The sequence below is a fragment of the Phocoena sinus genome, chromosome 2 (assembly GCF_008692025.1).
Source record: "Phocoena sinus isolate mPhoSin1 chromosome 2, mPhoSin1.pri, whole genome shotgun sequence".
Lineage (NCBI taxonomy): Eukaryota > Metazoa > Chordata > Mammalia > Artiodactyla > Phocoenidae > Phocoena > Phocoena sinus.
This window is the reverse complement of record NC_045764.1, coordinates 151,200,835-151,217,297: the sequence shown is the minus strand read 5'-3', so window position 1 is coordinate 151,217,297 and position 16,463 is coordinate 151,200,835. Positions and strand designations below refer to the sequence as shown.

The 16,463-nt window shown below is 39.6% G+C and overlaps 1 protein-coding gene across 6 annotated transcripts in view; it reads right to left on the bottom strand.

Moving 5' to 3' along the window:
• Positions 1 to 16,463, bottom strand: part of TTLL5 (tubulin tyrosine ligase like 5) — a 317,335-nt gene that overhangs the window by 196,063 nt on the left and 104,809 nt on the right. For all 6 annotated transcript variants that reach the window (XM_032622071.1, XM_032622067.1, XM_032622068.1 and 3 more), the window contains 4 exons: positions 9,665 to 9,822; positions 8,429 to 8,735; positions 3,777 to 3,897; positions 930 to 1,076 (listed from right to left, as the gene is read on the bottom strand). In XM_032622071.1, coding sequence (XP_032477962.1) covers positions 930 to 1,076; positions 3,777 to 3,897; positions 8,429 to 8,735; positions 9,665 to 9,822 — 733 coding nt within the window. The remainder of the gene's footprint in view (positions 1 to 929; positions 1,077 to 3,776; positions 3,898 to 8,428; positions 8,736 to 9,664; positions 9,823 to 16,463) is intronic.

Below are 16,463 nucleotides of genomic sequence, written 5' to 3'. Positions count from 1 at the left end.
TATTTCATGAAACATTTTAGAGTTTCCAAGTAAGAGTTGTATAATAAATATAAATTTTTATCATGTTTTTACTTTTTACTCAGGTAGCCCAGTGAAAAAACAGCTTGGTAATGTCTGTGGTCACACTTGAAGCTTTAATAGAATGACAACAGAGACACTGTATTTTGTTACAGTTAGGGAGAGGAAAGATAGGTCTTGGAAGATACTCCTATAGCAGCATCCAAATTGAGTAAATTCTTCACTTATGTAAGTTGTCCCAAAATTCTCAACAGAGCTGGAGTAGCTATGTAGCTATGGATTTGGTGTGTTGATACTGTACCGACCATCCCACACATTTCACAAAAGCGATTTAAATTTCCAGACCTCAGCTTTCCTTTCTGAAAAATGACCATGCTCCCCGTTCCCCTCACCCCAAAATGACATTTCTAAAGCATTCTAAGACCCTTGGATAAAAGGTGCTTTGCAGACTATTCTCACTAAATAGTCTATTTTCTGGGCTTGGTTGTAAAATGAAGTCACTATCTAAAATGCTCTAGAGAACAAAGTGTAACTCTCTCAGGAAGGAAGACTGTGTCACTGTATTAAATCCACAGTTCAAATTTGCTCTCAAATAGTCAATTCACCAACTGTCTCCAGGCACAATAATGACAATGCAAATTCACATAGCCCAGGATTCATCTCAGGTGCAACAGCACTCAAAAGGAATGTGCCTTTGGATGAGAGTGAACTACGGCCCCTGGGCCTTCACAAGTAGCTTTTCAGACCAGCTGGTTAGGGAGTGATGTCCTGCTCCCCATAATGTCCCACAAAGCACGTGATAATGCTAAAAGGGAAGAAGAACCTCTCCGCTCAGCTGGACAGAGGCTTCTAGCCTGTTTCTGACAGTGTGTGGCGATCCAAAGCACAAGACTAACAGATGAACCACCTACCTTGTTGTACACAATGATAAAGTCACCCAGGTGGTGGGCCAGGATTCTTCTGCGCTCCAGAAGTGCCAGTCTCCGACTGGGTAATACCATCCTCAGTGAGTGCTGGAGGTTACTTGATGCTCGCCTGAGGAAACGAACCACTAGCTCCTATAAATTAAAGAGTCATTGGGGGAAAAAAAGAAGGGATTGTGCTTAAGCAACAGAAGACAAGCTACAAGGGGATTACACAATAGAGAGATAAGAAGAGGTATACTATACACTTCAACAAATAAGACCCAGAGCAAACATACTAGGTGTAACAAGGATACAGTCAGACAAGAACAAAACGAAACAAACATATCCTCTTCCTTTAACAAGCTGGCAGTGGGAAAATCAAAATCAAGTATGTGTGCAAATAACTACGTAATAAAGTAGCAGCTGTAAAAGTACAATTCATATATATATAGTACTATAATAATTCAAAGTGCAGCTATCACTTCCAATAGGGTGGTCAGAGAAAGATACTTAGGGAAAGTAATAGGTAGAGGAAACTAAAACCATGGATCAGGTCATCAAAGGTGAGAAGGGAGAGAAAGAATACAGAAATACTGACACTCAGAGAGCGGAAAGAGGAGGAAGAATCAGAAAAAAACAAACAACAACCACAACAAACCATGACAGAAACATCAGAAATGTAGAAAGAAACACGGGAGAAAAGTGTCATGCAAGCCAAGGGAGGAAGGCTCCCATGTCACAGCTTCCAAGAGGCTGGAGCAGGAAAGGACCACAACCGCTTTCAGCAGAGTAAAGGGGACAGAAAGTAGAGATTAAGAAATGAATGGATACTGAAGAATACAGGTGAAGAGCAGAAACTACTGATTTAAAGTTTAGTGACTAATGGAAAGAAAGAACTGTTACCAGGCTTGCAAGGTGATAGCTTTTTATTTATTTTTTCTTCCCCAAGAAAAAGGATGCTTTTAGAGTAGGGGGTTGGCAAAGAGGGCATAGTGAAAGGTCATGAAGGGGTAGCAGGGATACATCTCACTTGAGATGGGGCAAAGGATTTTGAAATCTGAACAGATACCAATCAGATCATTCATAACATCACAAATGCTTCAAAGAGAGATTTTTGCAAGGCCAAGGGCCTTAAAGATAGTAGTTCCCCGCACCCAACCCCCGAACACAGTAAAACTGCCTGAAGATGATGGATTTGGGGAACTTCTGTCGATGTGCCTTCCGTGAATTACGTGATAAAGAAGCTCTAAACCTAACTTGGATCAGAGAAGGCAATTCTACACCTACCTTCCTCATAAACAAGACCACTGCCACAATCATCAGGTAATGCCTTAGGGTTTGTTGTTTAGATAGATTTTCAAACAGGAATGCACACAACTGATACTAAGTTCTGCAGTGATGATCCTAAATATTCTTATAAAAAGCTCCATAGAAATCCTGTGTGAATTCCAAGTCAGCAGTTGCAATAGTTACTCTCTTCTGAGCTATTTTTTCTCTTCTTGAATTTGATTTTGGTTCACTGTCCTTTGGTGACAATTTACTCCAACATAAAGAAACAGTCTCATAACCAGAGGGTTGGATTTCATAGGTCTACCCTGCTGTCTTTACTATAGGCTGGTTTAAGCTGTTATATTAAAACATTATTTTTTCACAGTGGAGCAGACAAACTGACTCTCAAAAAGGCAGTTTCAATTTTCCACTTGGAAAGAGCAGAGCTAACATTTTCCATTGATGGTTGAAAAATTACAACACACAAGGTTTTATCTCTGGGTTGTATTGGCTACTTTAAATTCACAAGTTGTTTTCTGGGATATCCATCATGCTTTTATAATAAGCCCAGCATACTGTATGCCTCTTATATGTGGAGAACTGAAAATTACAGTAGGATCACCACTGAGCTGGACAAAGGATGCAGCTTTCTCAGACTTAATGGTCCTTCTCTTTTCAGTGACAGATCCCTGTGGTTAAAAAGCCTAAGGAAGGGCTGTGGCTTCTTCTATATGCGTTGACCGTACCAAAGAGCTTCAAGCTCCCTGTCATTCTGATCCAAAAAGAAAAACATTGCTAGTATATTAAATTTTAGGCAGGTTCGAATGACCAATATACAGTAAAAATTATTACACAAGTTTGTTTCCAGTAACCTAAGAATTTTATAAAGTGACAACTAGTAAAGAAAAAAACGTTAAAATGGAGGATGGTACATTCTCAGAGGGCCCGTGATAAAGTGTTGATTTTCAAAGAGCTAACTTGACCCCCCAGGACAGAAAAGAAATGCCTTATGACCCATGGAAATAGTGCAAGAGCAAATAATGTACAATTGCAACATTTGAGTTTAAGTTCCAGTTTCAGCACATATGAGCTACAGGACAACAGGCAAATTACCCCCTTCCTCTAGGTCTTTGCTTCCTCATCTGCAAATGGAGATGACAGTGCCTATATCAAAGAATTAATAAAATGTGAAGCTGCTTGAGAAAGGACTCTGCAAATTGTTATTCCTTTCTAGGGCTTTGCACGGGCCTGACATCTAATGAGCAATCGATTTCCATTTTCTGAATGAAGTAAATTAATGCCCTCAACACATACTGTGATGAACATGGCTCCAGATCCAAGATTCACTTCACAGAAAAGTAAGAGAAATCTGCAAGCTATACGTGGAATAATTCTTTCACCACAAGTATACTGTTCTTTATCTTAGTATAGGAAAAAAAAGAAAAGAAGGAAGGAGGAAGGAAGGAAGGAAGGAAGGAAGGAAGGAAGGAAGGAAGGAAGGAAGGGAGGGAGGAGGGAGGGAGGGAGGGAGGGAGGGAGGGAGAGTAAGAGAAAGTAAAAAGGTTCCAACAAGAAGAGCCTCACCATCTGTTCATCTTCTTTGGCAGCCCAACTGGCACTGAACGTTTGACCTCCACTGTCTTTCATCAGTCGGATTTGAACATGCTGGAGATAGGCAGAGAATGCTATTCGGGCCTGCACTTTGCTACAGAAATCCAAAACAACATACCGTTATGAGACAGAATGGTGCACCTACCAAATGTGTGCTTGCCTCTCTCAAAGTGGCCTTTGAGGATCCTTCTATTAGGATGGCTAAGAAAAATGAAGTCCATCATACAGTCACTGAGTAAAGATTCCTTCCACCCAGTACATGAGATTTCTTTTTTTCTATTTAAAGAATCAGAGATGGAGAATCCTACTTATTTTCTCATTATTACCATGGCGTGGGGGGCGGGGGGGGGGAATCAAGCAAGAATAGAGAATCATGTTTCCTACTCTTATACCTTATCTTTTGGAACTTTTAAACAACTTTCTCGGGGAAACGGACAGGAAAAGTACCGAATTTTCACAAGAACCTTTGTATTGATACAGAAAGGTTTTTCTGCCTTGGAGGCCCTTAAAAACATACTTATCAGTTAGTACAAAAGTATGGCTTTTGCTATAGCAACTAATTTCTGGTGTGCAAAAGCCTCCAAAGCAGGAAACAGATAAATCCTACAAAGGAACTTTGAGACCAAATTTAAGGTCAGGCTTTTTCTCAACTACAGGACGGGAGTGGCTGGAGCCCAGAACAAATGAGTGAGGTCCAATGGAGTTTGGCATAGATGCACTGACCGGCTAAGATGAGCCCAGATGTTCAGGGGGAAAAAGAAGTCCACACATATAGTAAAAAGCACCTCAGCAACATCACTGAAGAAGCCAGCTGATTTCTGCTTGGAGGTCTAGGTTGGAAACAAGGAAATCTGATCAAGCTATCATTTAGAAGACAGGAGTACCAGAGAAACACTGATGACTTTCACTTCAGCTGCTAACTGCAGAAGATCTGTTTTCTTTCAGGAGAGACTGTAGTTACTTCAGCTGCTTGGCCTTCTGACATGCTAGCCAAAATTACATCAGCGAAGATTAGGGCCCAACACAAACTTTGTTTACAATCCTCACACATGCAATCACTGAATGCTTTCTACTCACTGTTCCCCCAAGGTTAGGACGAAGGACTTGTCCAGAGTAAACTGGAAATCCTAGGAGGGTCTACATCTATCTTCTATGTGTGTGCTGGAAGGGAGAGGAGTCAGGTTGGGGAGTAGATTTGCTTTTCAAGCTCTTCAGAGTATGAAATATAAGGCTACATCTTTGTTATTAATAGGAATAGTTTATGGGAGCACAATATGATTTTGAAATTTATATTTTCAAATGTTTTTCATCAAGAAGAACACTTAAAATCCTTGTTCTGGATACCATATACACTTTCCCCTCAACCATTCCCATAAGCTAATTATTTTCAAGTCAAAATAAATGGAAAAAGACTCTCCATTTTGGTCAACAAATTCACTTGCAATAAAGTGAGCTAAAAATGGCATGTTTCAGACACCTCCAAATGTAGCAAAATACCCAATTTTATTGACTATTTCCCTAATATTAAAATATGAAGGTCTTTTGGGTAAGGGAATTACTGCTTGGAAGTTGAGATTTCAATCAACCTTTTGTTGCAAATCACTGTTGTAAATCAAACGAACAAGAACTGAGTTTTCCATCTCTAAAAACCTTACTAGAGAGCTGTGGGATGTTAATCCTGAGGTTGTCCCTAAGGTATTGGACACATTGGTCAGCTAGTAATCTGTAACTGACAAACCAAAATAATAGAATAATTTACACCAAAGAAATCTATTTAAAAAAAATAAAATCCTATGGAGATCCTCAGCATACAAAAATATACAACTAGTGGGCTGGGGCCTGGAGCCTTGAATCCTTGCCATGGAACACCCCCAGATCCCTCAGTAGCCACTGAGATGCTCCACAGAATTATGGGCAGCTCCAAGGAACACAGTTTGAAAAACCACTGATTTATTACATTAACACACCCTGCAATTACAAGAGTTTACTCTTTAAAAGTAAGATCCGTAAGATTTATGAATAACTAATTTATTTCTACAACATCTAAGTAGAATTTTATTGCTGGAAAGGACATTAGAATATAGGCCAGGGGTTTTCAAATGTTCTATTTCAATTCAGTGGACTCCTCCTTCCTCTCTAGAGAGCACAGTTTGAAAAACCTGTCTATGTCTAACCCCATACCCTGGCCTAACAGAAAAGAAAACTGAGGCCTAGAGAAGCTCTCTAACTTGCCTGTGGTCATACTGCCAGTTGGCAAGCACTGAAAAGCCAGAGTCAAGTCTTCTGACAGAGCCCTCTCTGCTCTCCACTAACGCAACTACTCTCATTCTCCACGCACCATTCCAAACCTTAACTCTACCCTCCAACCCCCTAAACGCCAATATCACCCTCCATCCTTGCAGTATAAGAACTGACCTCTAGCTTAGAAACTAAAGGCCGTCGTGCTTATATAACTACACTTCCTGCCTCTTTAACCTCTAACTACTGCATTCATTACAGGAAGAGACACCCCTCCATTGGCCTCTTCCTACCTTCCTTTAGGACAATATATCCATTTCTGTATCTCTAATTCTTTTACCATCAAAGCCTTCCCCTAATCTCTAAATAAGCTCCAGAATCCCAGAATCTTTTTTCTCTTAGCTTGCTCCCTCTTTCTGATGAGTTCTCACCTGTCTTTCATGCATTGTCAAACTCTCTGAAAAAGTTAGTTCACACTTGCTTTCCTATTTGCTCAACTCACAATTTCTCTTCTACCCACGAAGTCCACCCCCAGGTCATAAATGCAGGAGACTCTTTTCAGGTCTCATCCTAACCTGGGCTGCCAGAGGCACTCTATAGCTTGAAACTCTCATCTTGTAGCTTTTCTATACTGTCTCCTCCCAGTTTTATAGCTACCACTCTAACTGCTACTCCTTGGTCTCTTTACTATTAAACACTGGTTTTCCCCAGGCCTCAGTTCTCTTCCTTTTCTCCTGTCTATGCCTGCTGAACTAAACTGAAATGCACAAGCTCATCTACTCTGAAGTTGTACAGTCCTGTTCAACTCTGACTTTCAAAGCTGTATTTTCACCTATCTACTGATCATCTTCATGCCAGAACACTTCCACCTCACCGTGTCCCAATTAAAACACATTATTTCTATCATGAAACCAACTCCTGTGCTCCTTATATTGACTGATGGCAGCACCAAGTTACCAAACTTGGAAAATTCAGTCTCTTTGGAATTCTTACATCTACAGGGACCAAGCCCTACCAATTTTAACTTGCAAATTTCATTAACTCCATCCCATTCTCTTCATTCCTATAGCCACTGCTCTGATCAGGACCTTCATCTTCCTGGCTCTGGACTACTTTAACAGTCCCTAACTCAGCTCTCAACGCTTAGTTCTCCTCTTATCAATCACTTTCCCACAATGCAAGCAGAATTTACTTTCTTTCTTTTTTTTTTTTTTTTACATCTTTATTGGAGTATAATTGCTTTACAATGGTGTGCTAGTTTCTGCTTTATAACAAAGTGAATCAGTTATACATATGTTCCCATATCTGACCATATCACACATCTGCTTAAAAATTATCCATCTAGGAAATAAAGTCCAGGCTCCTCTATGGCACTTTATGATCAAATGACATCCAATTTTTTAGTCTCACTTCTTATTGCACCCTTTTCTCCATGTAACGTCACACCACTAATCTGTATTTCTCAAACTTGCCAAGCTCATTCCAATTTCAGGTTCTTTATACTTGCCGTTCTGCCTGGAATATTCTGCTCCCTGATATTCACATGACTTACTCCTTCTCATCATTTAGGACTCACCTTAAAGCTTACCTCTCCATGCCCAAAGCACCAGAAGCTACAGAAACTTTCTGTCGAATTACACTCTAATACTACACCCTATTTTATTATCTACACAGCACTTCTTACTGCCTGAAATTACCTTGTTTCTTTGTTTACTGTCAGTCTTCCCCACTAGACTGTGGGCTCCACGACTGTTTTGGTCTCCACCGTAACACTATACAGCCCAGCACAATTCCTGGTATAGATCAAGTGCTCAATAAATATTTGTCGAGGAACTGAAAGAATGACTGTACTTTCACCCCTCTGTGCCTTTATTCCCTCTACTAGCACTCCCATACTTAGCTGTCACCTCCCAAATCCGGAAAGCCTACCTATCGGGGAAGGCCTGGTTCAAATATTGCCTCTTCCCTAATGTCTCTCTAGCCCTCCCAAGCAAGACCAATCACTCCTTTTCCTGTGCCCTAAGAGCCCTTTGTCCATACTGGGGTCATAGCCGCCGCTCTTTAAGTGTCCCCACTCTAAGCCATGAACTGCTTGAGCTCCCTGTCTCAGTCACCTTGTCCTCTTAAGTCACTAATGCTGAAACCCAACAAGTATTTGTTGAGCCAATGAGACCTGGGTTTGTATCACAGTTCTAGACCTTGGACAAGCAACTTCTCTAAGGCTCAGTTTCCTTGATAGTAATAATATCAAATCACAGTCATTAATTCACAGGATTCCTGTGCATAAGAAACGAAAAGTGGCTATAAGGCCACAAGCACAATACCCCGGTACACAGTACAAATTCGCTGTTTTCAGTTTTGCTATTATAATTAGGAAAGGTACATACCTAAGATTGCCGTTATCTTGCAAAACCTGCATCAGGTTAAACTTAGGCTCTGGCTCCTGAGTCTCGGCTCTGCAGCACTGTTCACCTTTGTCACTCCATTCAGGGACTTTCACGGCACTTTCTTTGGGTGAATTTTCTACCATAACGGTCAGTGAGGGTGTGTGTTTGGCTCGATTTTCTCCGAGGGACCCTGCAGACTCCTCCTGGGAAGCTTCCTGTTCTTCATCTTCACTGTCTAAGGCAACTTCTTCCTCCTCTTCGCTCTCTGTCTCGGTTTTAACATTCATTTCAGCTGGTTGGGTAATCACTAAATGCGAAGAATCACTAATGTTGCTGAAAAAAGGATTAAATTTTCCTCTCTCCCAATACCTTCCTTTTATCTTTTCAGTAAAAACCCATTTCTAAATCAGACCACAAATAATGCACAAAATTAACAACATACACACGTCCCTCTTATATATTCTAAAAACCTATTAATGATCTTCATTAGAGTTGATGTTTCTCATCGATATACCAATGGTTCTCTCATAACTTAAGGCAAAAACCCTTTTAGTAATCTCTACAGCGTGTTAGAGGTTTTCAGAAGGGCATCTTTCACGGGGGTACAATAAGCAGGGGAATATCTTTCTATCATATGTTTATCCATTATCCTTCTCCTTCACTGCCTTGGAAGGTCTATGAGGACAAGGACCATAGCTTTTCTATTCACCAATGAAACCCCAGTGACTAATGTGCTTGATACAGGCACTCAACGAACGAGAGAAGGAGGGAGAAAAAGGAAGTCAATTCGTCCGTGACAAACAAATCTGTAACAAGGGAGATTCTAGGAGAGAAAGAAATTCCCTTTTTCTGTTCATGTTTAAAATACTTACACAATTCAGCAATGTCAAAGGACGAACTGGACTTCATACCTAATCATGAAAAACCCAAACAATGATGCTCAGGTTTCCATTAAACTTAAGCTAAGTATCAGGTAGTTAAATGATGCTGTAAGAGCAAGAGCAAAGGCCAAAACGTGTGCACTTCGGATATTCTTCAGTACAAATATCACAGAATGGAAGGTTTAAAAACTTATTATCCTTTTGAAACAAGTTTCCGAGGAAAAAGACTGTATCAAAAAAAGTAAGCATATGTGGTCAGAAAGTTCTGATTCATTAAGTGTTAATTAAGAAGCTGATTAAATCGGTACGACAGGACACAGATCATAGAGCTTGATGGAAGCTCACCAGCCGGTACCTGGGTATTTTGGCCGCATTGCCCTCAATCTGCCACTCCGTCGTCGACGTTTTCGCACCTCCAGAGACAGGAGCTTCCTCTCATAAAGAGCAGCGTGCAACTTGGCCCTTAAATTCATATTCTCTACCTTCAATTCCGGTGCTCCATCAACCGCAACTCTATGGGAAAAAACATGGTACCTAGAGCCTTCAGAAAGTTCTCTCCTTTATTCCAAGGCTAAGTTTGACAGAACTCTGTAATGATGTCAGGCCAGGCATGGTTACTCTAGTGAATTCTAAAATGTTTGACAGATAAATGGGAATACTGGAATCTACATTAGAATTTCACTAATGGGCTATCTGAATTTGTTAAATGTTCTGAACAAAAATATATCTGAAGACAATGTTTAAGTATTTTTAAGTATTCAGTAATACTGGCTGACTATTCAGTACAGAGATCATAAAGTGCTACCCAACTATGCCTTAAGAATGACTAGAGATACTGGTAACACTTTAATCCTCACTAAGCTGGTGATGGCTAGAGGTATACTTATTATTTTATTTATTCATTATAACTTACTCAGAATTACACAAATATTCCTTTGACATATATAATATTTAATAAATACAGATTTAGCACAGGTTGAGACGAGGAGAGGGATGGCTGATAATCTGTGAATATGGCAGCACAGAGCTGAAGGAGACTCACAGGGAAAGCATCTTCGTGAAAAGTCACCAAGACCTTGGGATGCACCAAGTCTCAAGCGCTCCAACAGGAGGAACGTCTCTTGGAGCGTACTTAGTTACAGGAGGAGCTGGGGAGAGGTGGCAGGGACTCTCGAGGTACTGAGTACAGGTCAGGAGTTAGGGTCAGAGGCACAGACAAGGGAAGGCAGCAGATGCAGGACAACAGCAAATTCCATCAGATCATGGATGGGAAATGGGATGAGGAGAGGGAATGGCTACAGGTACATTAGGCATTAGATAAAATAAATCATACATTAGGTTAAGTGACAGGAATCAGACCCAATCCACACAAGGACCGGGCAAAGTACAGCACAGGCAGAGATAACGACGTCACAAAAGAGAGACAGGGTTCTTGGTCACTAAGTCAGAAAAGACGTATCCATGTTAGTGTCGGAAAGCAGGCAGCCAACTCTGTATACCCAGAACTCAAGATCTAACTGGTTGGCTCTGAACTCTCTTTCTTGTGAACTCTTCACAACTCAAAGCGTATTCCCTTTGAGGTGGAAATTCATCCTCATTCCTCTGGGAGTTTTCAGTCCCTGAGTATGATGGAAAGGCTGTGTCTTTTGGTCTAGTTAGGACTTTTAGAGTTTTCTGGGTGGATGGACTGGATAGTAAGTATTTTGAAGGCCTCCCCTCTAAAGCGGGGAATTGAACCAAGAACTGGGAGGGTCCTGATATGGGGTGCAGAGAAGGGAAGCAAATTAATAAACTTTAAAAATAGTTCAACCCCAGTGTATCATAGTCTCAATCACTGAACATTACCCCCTCACACACACACACACAGTTATGAAAAGAGATTTTTGGCCAATTAAATAATAAAGAAAATAAAACAAATCTGATATTTTAAAATAACAACTATAAGCTTCTAAGAAACCCTGAACAGACATATAAATCACAACTATTACAAGGAATGGAGGCAGGGAATGCTGGGGAAAGAAACAGAATTATAGTTCTATAGAGGCAAGGCCCACGCTTGTCTTGTTTCTCACTGGATCAGTGATGCTTATGAGAGTGCTCAGCACGCACCTGACATACCATAAATACTTCTGAATTAATAAACAACTGAATTCCCCGTAAGTTGTAATACCTTTTATCTATGTCTACTTTATTTCATTTTTCTACACTTTTACTATGAAATATTTAAACAAATAGAAAGGTTTAAAGAATTATACAGTGAACATCCATACACCCACTGGCCAGCTTCTACAATGAATATCTTACTATATTTGTTTCATCACATATATATCCAATCTTCTCTTCTTCTATCCATCAATCAGTCCACTTCATTTTTAAAGCATTTCAAAGTTGCACAAAGACATCAGTGCACTTCACTCCTGAACACTTTAAACACTCAAATCATTAGGATCTAGAGTTCAATATTTTATAGGGCTTTGAAAGTTTTTTCTTTTTTTTGGGGGGGGGCGGGAGGAGCTAAAAATGACACACAGTGAAACATCCAAATATTAAATGTCCATATGTCCATCTGATGAGACCTAGAGCTATATAACCCAAACTCTAACATTACTATCCCCTCAGAAAGTTCTCATGCCCCTTCCCAGTAAATCCCTCCCTCATACTCCCGAAGGAAACCGTTCTGAATTTTTGCATCACATGTTAGGTTTGCCTGTCCTAGAACTTCAGAAGGATGGAATAGTATAGTATGAACCCTTTTGTGTTGTCTTTCATTCAGCACGTTTTTGAGATTGATCCATGTTGTGAGTATCAGTGTGGATCCTTTTTTTTGCGGAGCATTAGTGCAGTGTATGAATAATCCACAGTTCACCTATTCCCCTATTGTTGGACACCGAAGCTGCTTCTAGTTTTGCAATATTATGAATGAAGCTGCTATGACCATTTTTGTACAAGTCACTTTGTGGTTATGCTTTTCATTTCTTCTGAGTAAAGATCTCAGAGTGGAATTTTCTAGGCTAACAAACTGCCGGACTCTAAAGTGCCTGTACCGGGCTTCCCTGGTGGCGCAGTGGTTGGGAGTCCGCCTGCCGATGCAGGGGACGTGGGTTCGGGCCCCGGTCCGGGAGGATCCCACATGCCGCAGAGCGGCTGGGCCCGTGAGCCATGGCCGCTGGGCCTGCGCGTCCGGAGCCTGTGCTCCGCAACGGGAGAAGCCATAGCAGTGAGAGGCCCACGTACTGCAAAAAAAAAAAAAAAAAAAGTATTGAAGTGCCTGTACCAGTTTATGCTGCCAGTGACAATTTATCAGAGTTCCATGAGCTCCACATCCTCACTATTTGATGTTGTCAGCCATTTTTTTCCAGTTTTATTGAGGTATAATTGACAAATAAAATTATATTTAAAGTATACAATGTAATGATTTGATACAATTTTAGCCATTCTGCTGGATGTTCAGTGGTATCTGATGATTTTAATTTGCAATTCTCTTATAACAAAGGTTGTAAAGCACATTTTCGTTAGTATATTGGTTATTCATATATCTTCCTTTTAAAATGTCCAAGCATTTTACCCATTTGTAACTGGGCTGATTGTCTTATAATTATTTAGTTGTAGGAGTTTGTTATATTTTCTACATATAAGTCCTTTGACAGATATGTTTGATGAATATCTTCACTCAGTCTATGGCTTGTCTAGTAATTTTCTTAATAGTGTCTTTATAACAAAAATATTTAACTTTGAGGAAATCAAACTTATCATTTTTTCATTTTTGCTGATTATTTACTGTGTCATGTCTAAAAACTTTTGCCAAGCCCAAAGTCACAAAGATATTTTCCTTACAAAGTTTTAGGCTAATAGCTTTTACGTTTATGTCTATGAATCACCTCTAATTTTTGTGGGAGACAGAGGTTAAAGTTCACTTTTTAATTACAATATTCAGTTCCAGCCCCATTTATTAAAAAGTTTCCTTTCCCCATTGGATTACTTTAGGCCTTTTGTTTAAAGTCATGCAGGCCTATTTCTGGGCTCTTTATTCTGTTCCATTGATCAATTTGCAACAGTTTTGATTACTATAGCGTTATAATATTTCTTCTTCTAGGTACTCTAGGTCTTCTTCAAGATTACTTTGGATATTCTAAGCTCTTTGCATTTTCATATACATTGAAAAAAAGGTCAATTTCTACAAAAAAATCTACTAGAATATTCTTTAGATCAATTTGAGGAGAATGAATACTTACAATATTAAGTCTTCTAATCCATGAACATGACATATCTCTGCACTTACTTAGATCTTCTTTAATCTCTTAATTTATTGATTAAATTGTGTTGGGTCTTCATTGCTGTGTGCAGGCTTTCTCTAGTTGCAGCGAGTGGGGGCTACTCTTTGCTGCGGTGCACAGGCTTCTCATTGCGGTGGCTTCTCTTGTTGCAGAGCACGGGCTCTAGGTGCACGGGCTTCAGTAGTTGTGGCATGTGGGCTCCAGAGCGCGGGCTCAGTAGCTGTGGCACACGGGCTTAGCTGCTCCGTGGCATGTGGGATCTTCCCGGACCAGGGCTTGAACCTGTCTCCCCTGCATTGGCAGGCGGATTCTTAACCACTCTGCCACCAGGGAAGTCCTCTTTAATCTCTTTAAGTAATATTTAGGAGCTTTTAATATATAGGTATTGAGCATATTTTGTTAAATTTACCCCTAAGAATTTCATATTTTCAAAAGCTATTATAAATGGAATTTTAAATTTCATTTTCCATTTACTGCTAGTATACTAAAAAAACCAACAGATTTTAGTATATTGACCTTGTATCCCAAGACCTTGCTAAGTGCACTTGAATGTTCTTGTAGTTATTCTGTGTATGCCTTGTAACTTTCTACTAACCTGATCATGTCATCTAAGAGTAAAGATATTTAACCTCTTCCTTTCTAATCTGTATGCCTTACTTCTTTTTCTTCCCCTTGCTTTATTGTACTGCCTAGGACCTCTAGTATAAAGGGAATACAAGTGGTGAAAGCAGACAACTTGCCTTATCACTAATCATAGGGTAACTCTCATTATGTCAGTATGACGTTAGAAGTAGGTTTTTCATAGAAGGCCTTTATCAGACTGAAGAATTTCTCTTCTATGCCTGATGTGTAAGAGTTTTTCTCATAAACATGTGGTGAATTTCATCAATTTAACACACATGGGTTTTTCTTTTTTTTTTTCAGCAATAAAATGATGATCTGTTTTTTTCCCCTTTATTTAATATGGTGAATTATATTGACTAATCTTCAAATGTTAAATCAACCTTGCATTACTGGGGAAAATCTCACTTTAGTCATCTGTATTATCCTTTTCATATACTGATGGATTCTATTTGTTAATATTCTTTTAAGAAATTCTGTATCTATGTTCATGTAGATATTAGCCTATAATTTTTTTAAATGTCTTTGTCAGGTTTTCATGTCATACTTTTCTGGCATCATAAAATGAATTGGGAAGTATCCTTGCCTATGTTTTTGAAAGAGTTTGCGTAAGACTGGTTCATATTCTTCCTCAAATGTTGATACAATTCACCAGTGAAACTACCTGGAGTTTGCTTTGTAGGAAAGTTTTTGATTACAAATTCAATATTCTGCTTAAGTATTGCAGCTCTGTTTACAACAGCCAGGACATGGAAGCAACCTAAGTGTCCATCATCGGATTAATGGATAAAGAAGATGTGGCACATATATACAATGGAATATTACTCAGCCATAAAAAGAAACGAAATTGAGATATTTGTAGTGAGGTGGATGGACCTAGAGTCTGTCATACAGAGTGAAGTAAGTCAGAAAGAGAAAAACAAATACCGTATGCTAACACATATATATGGAATCTAAGAAAAAAAAAAAGGTCATGAAGAACCTAGGGGTAAGATGGGAATAAAGACACAGACCTACTAGAGAATGGACTTGAGGATATGGGGAGGGGGAAGGGTAAGCTGGGACAAAGTGAGAGAGTGGCATGGACATATATACACTACCAAACATAAAACAGATAGCTAGTGGGAAGCAGCCGCATAGCACAGGGAGATCAGCTAGGTGGTTTGTGACCACCTAGAAGGGTGAGATAGGGAGGGTGGGAGGGAGGGAGACACAAGAGGGAAGAGATATGGGAACATATGTATATGTATAACTGATTCACTTTGCTATAAAGCAGAAACTAACACACCACTGTAAAGCAATTATACTCCAATAAAGATGTTTAATAAATAAATAAAAATAAAGCTATAAGTCACACCCATCACACACACCACCAAACAGTACTTTAGCTGCACCCCACATTTTAATGTTATATTTTTATTATTGTTCAGTTCAAAATGTTTTGAATTTTCCTTATGATTTCTTCCTTGACCCATGTATTATTTAGAAACGTGTTGTTTAATTCCCAAATATTTGTTATTGATTTCTAATATCATTGTAGTCAAAGGACATACTCTGTATGATTTTAATCCTTTCAAACGTATTAAGACTTGTTTCATGCTCCAGCATAAGGTTTGTTATATGACACCTTTCATTTGCTTATACCTCTATACCACCAGAAAACCCATAATGATGGCAATATAAATTGTCCTAAAGAAAGGACAAAACCCACTGATCTTTAAATATTCTGGTTGTTTAAGTATTTTTTTCTGATTTCCAAATTGATAGTAGTATACTCTAGGAAGTATATTCCTTGACTAGTAACTGGAGAAAATCTATAAACTAAGCATGACTTTCATTTGGAAACAAGCTACAAAACTTGATTTCTCTCAGTTTTCCCTACATTAAATGGCAATCATATTTTCCTTCTTTAAATAAGGATTAGATTTATGCTTCAAAAGATTTGGAAGAGAAAACCAAGTTTATCTTTTTTTTTTGCGGTACACGGGCCTCTCACTGTTGTGGCCTCTCCCGTCACGGAGCACAGGCTACGGACGTGCAGGCTCAGCGGCCATGGCTCACGGGACTAGCCGCTTCGCGGCACGTGGGATCTTTCCGGACCGGGGCACGAACTCATGTCCCCTGCATCGGCAGGCGGACTCTCAACCACTGCGCCACCAGGGAAGCCCCCCTTATCTTAAATTTTAAATGTAAAACAAAAAGCTAGCTATAGGAGGTTTCTTTCTTATTGTCATTTTGCTTTGTAAAGAGAAATAGCAC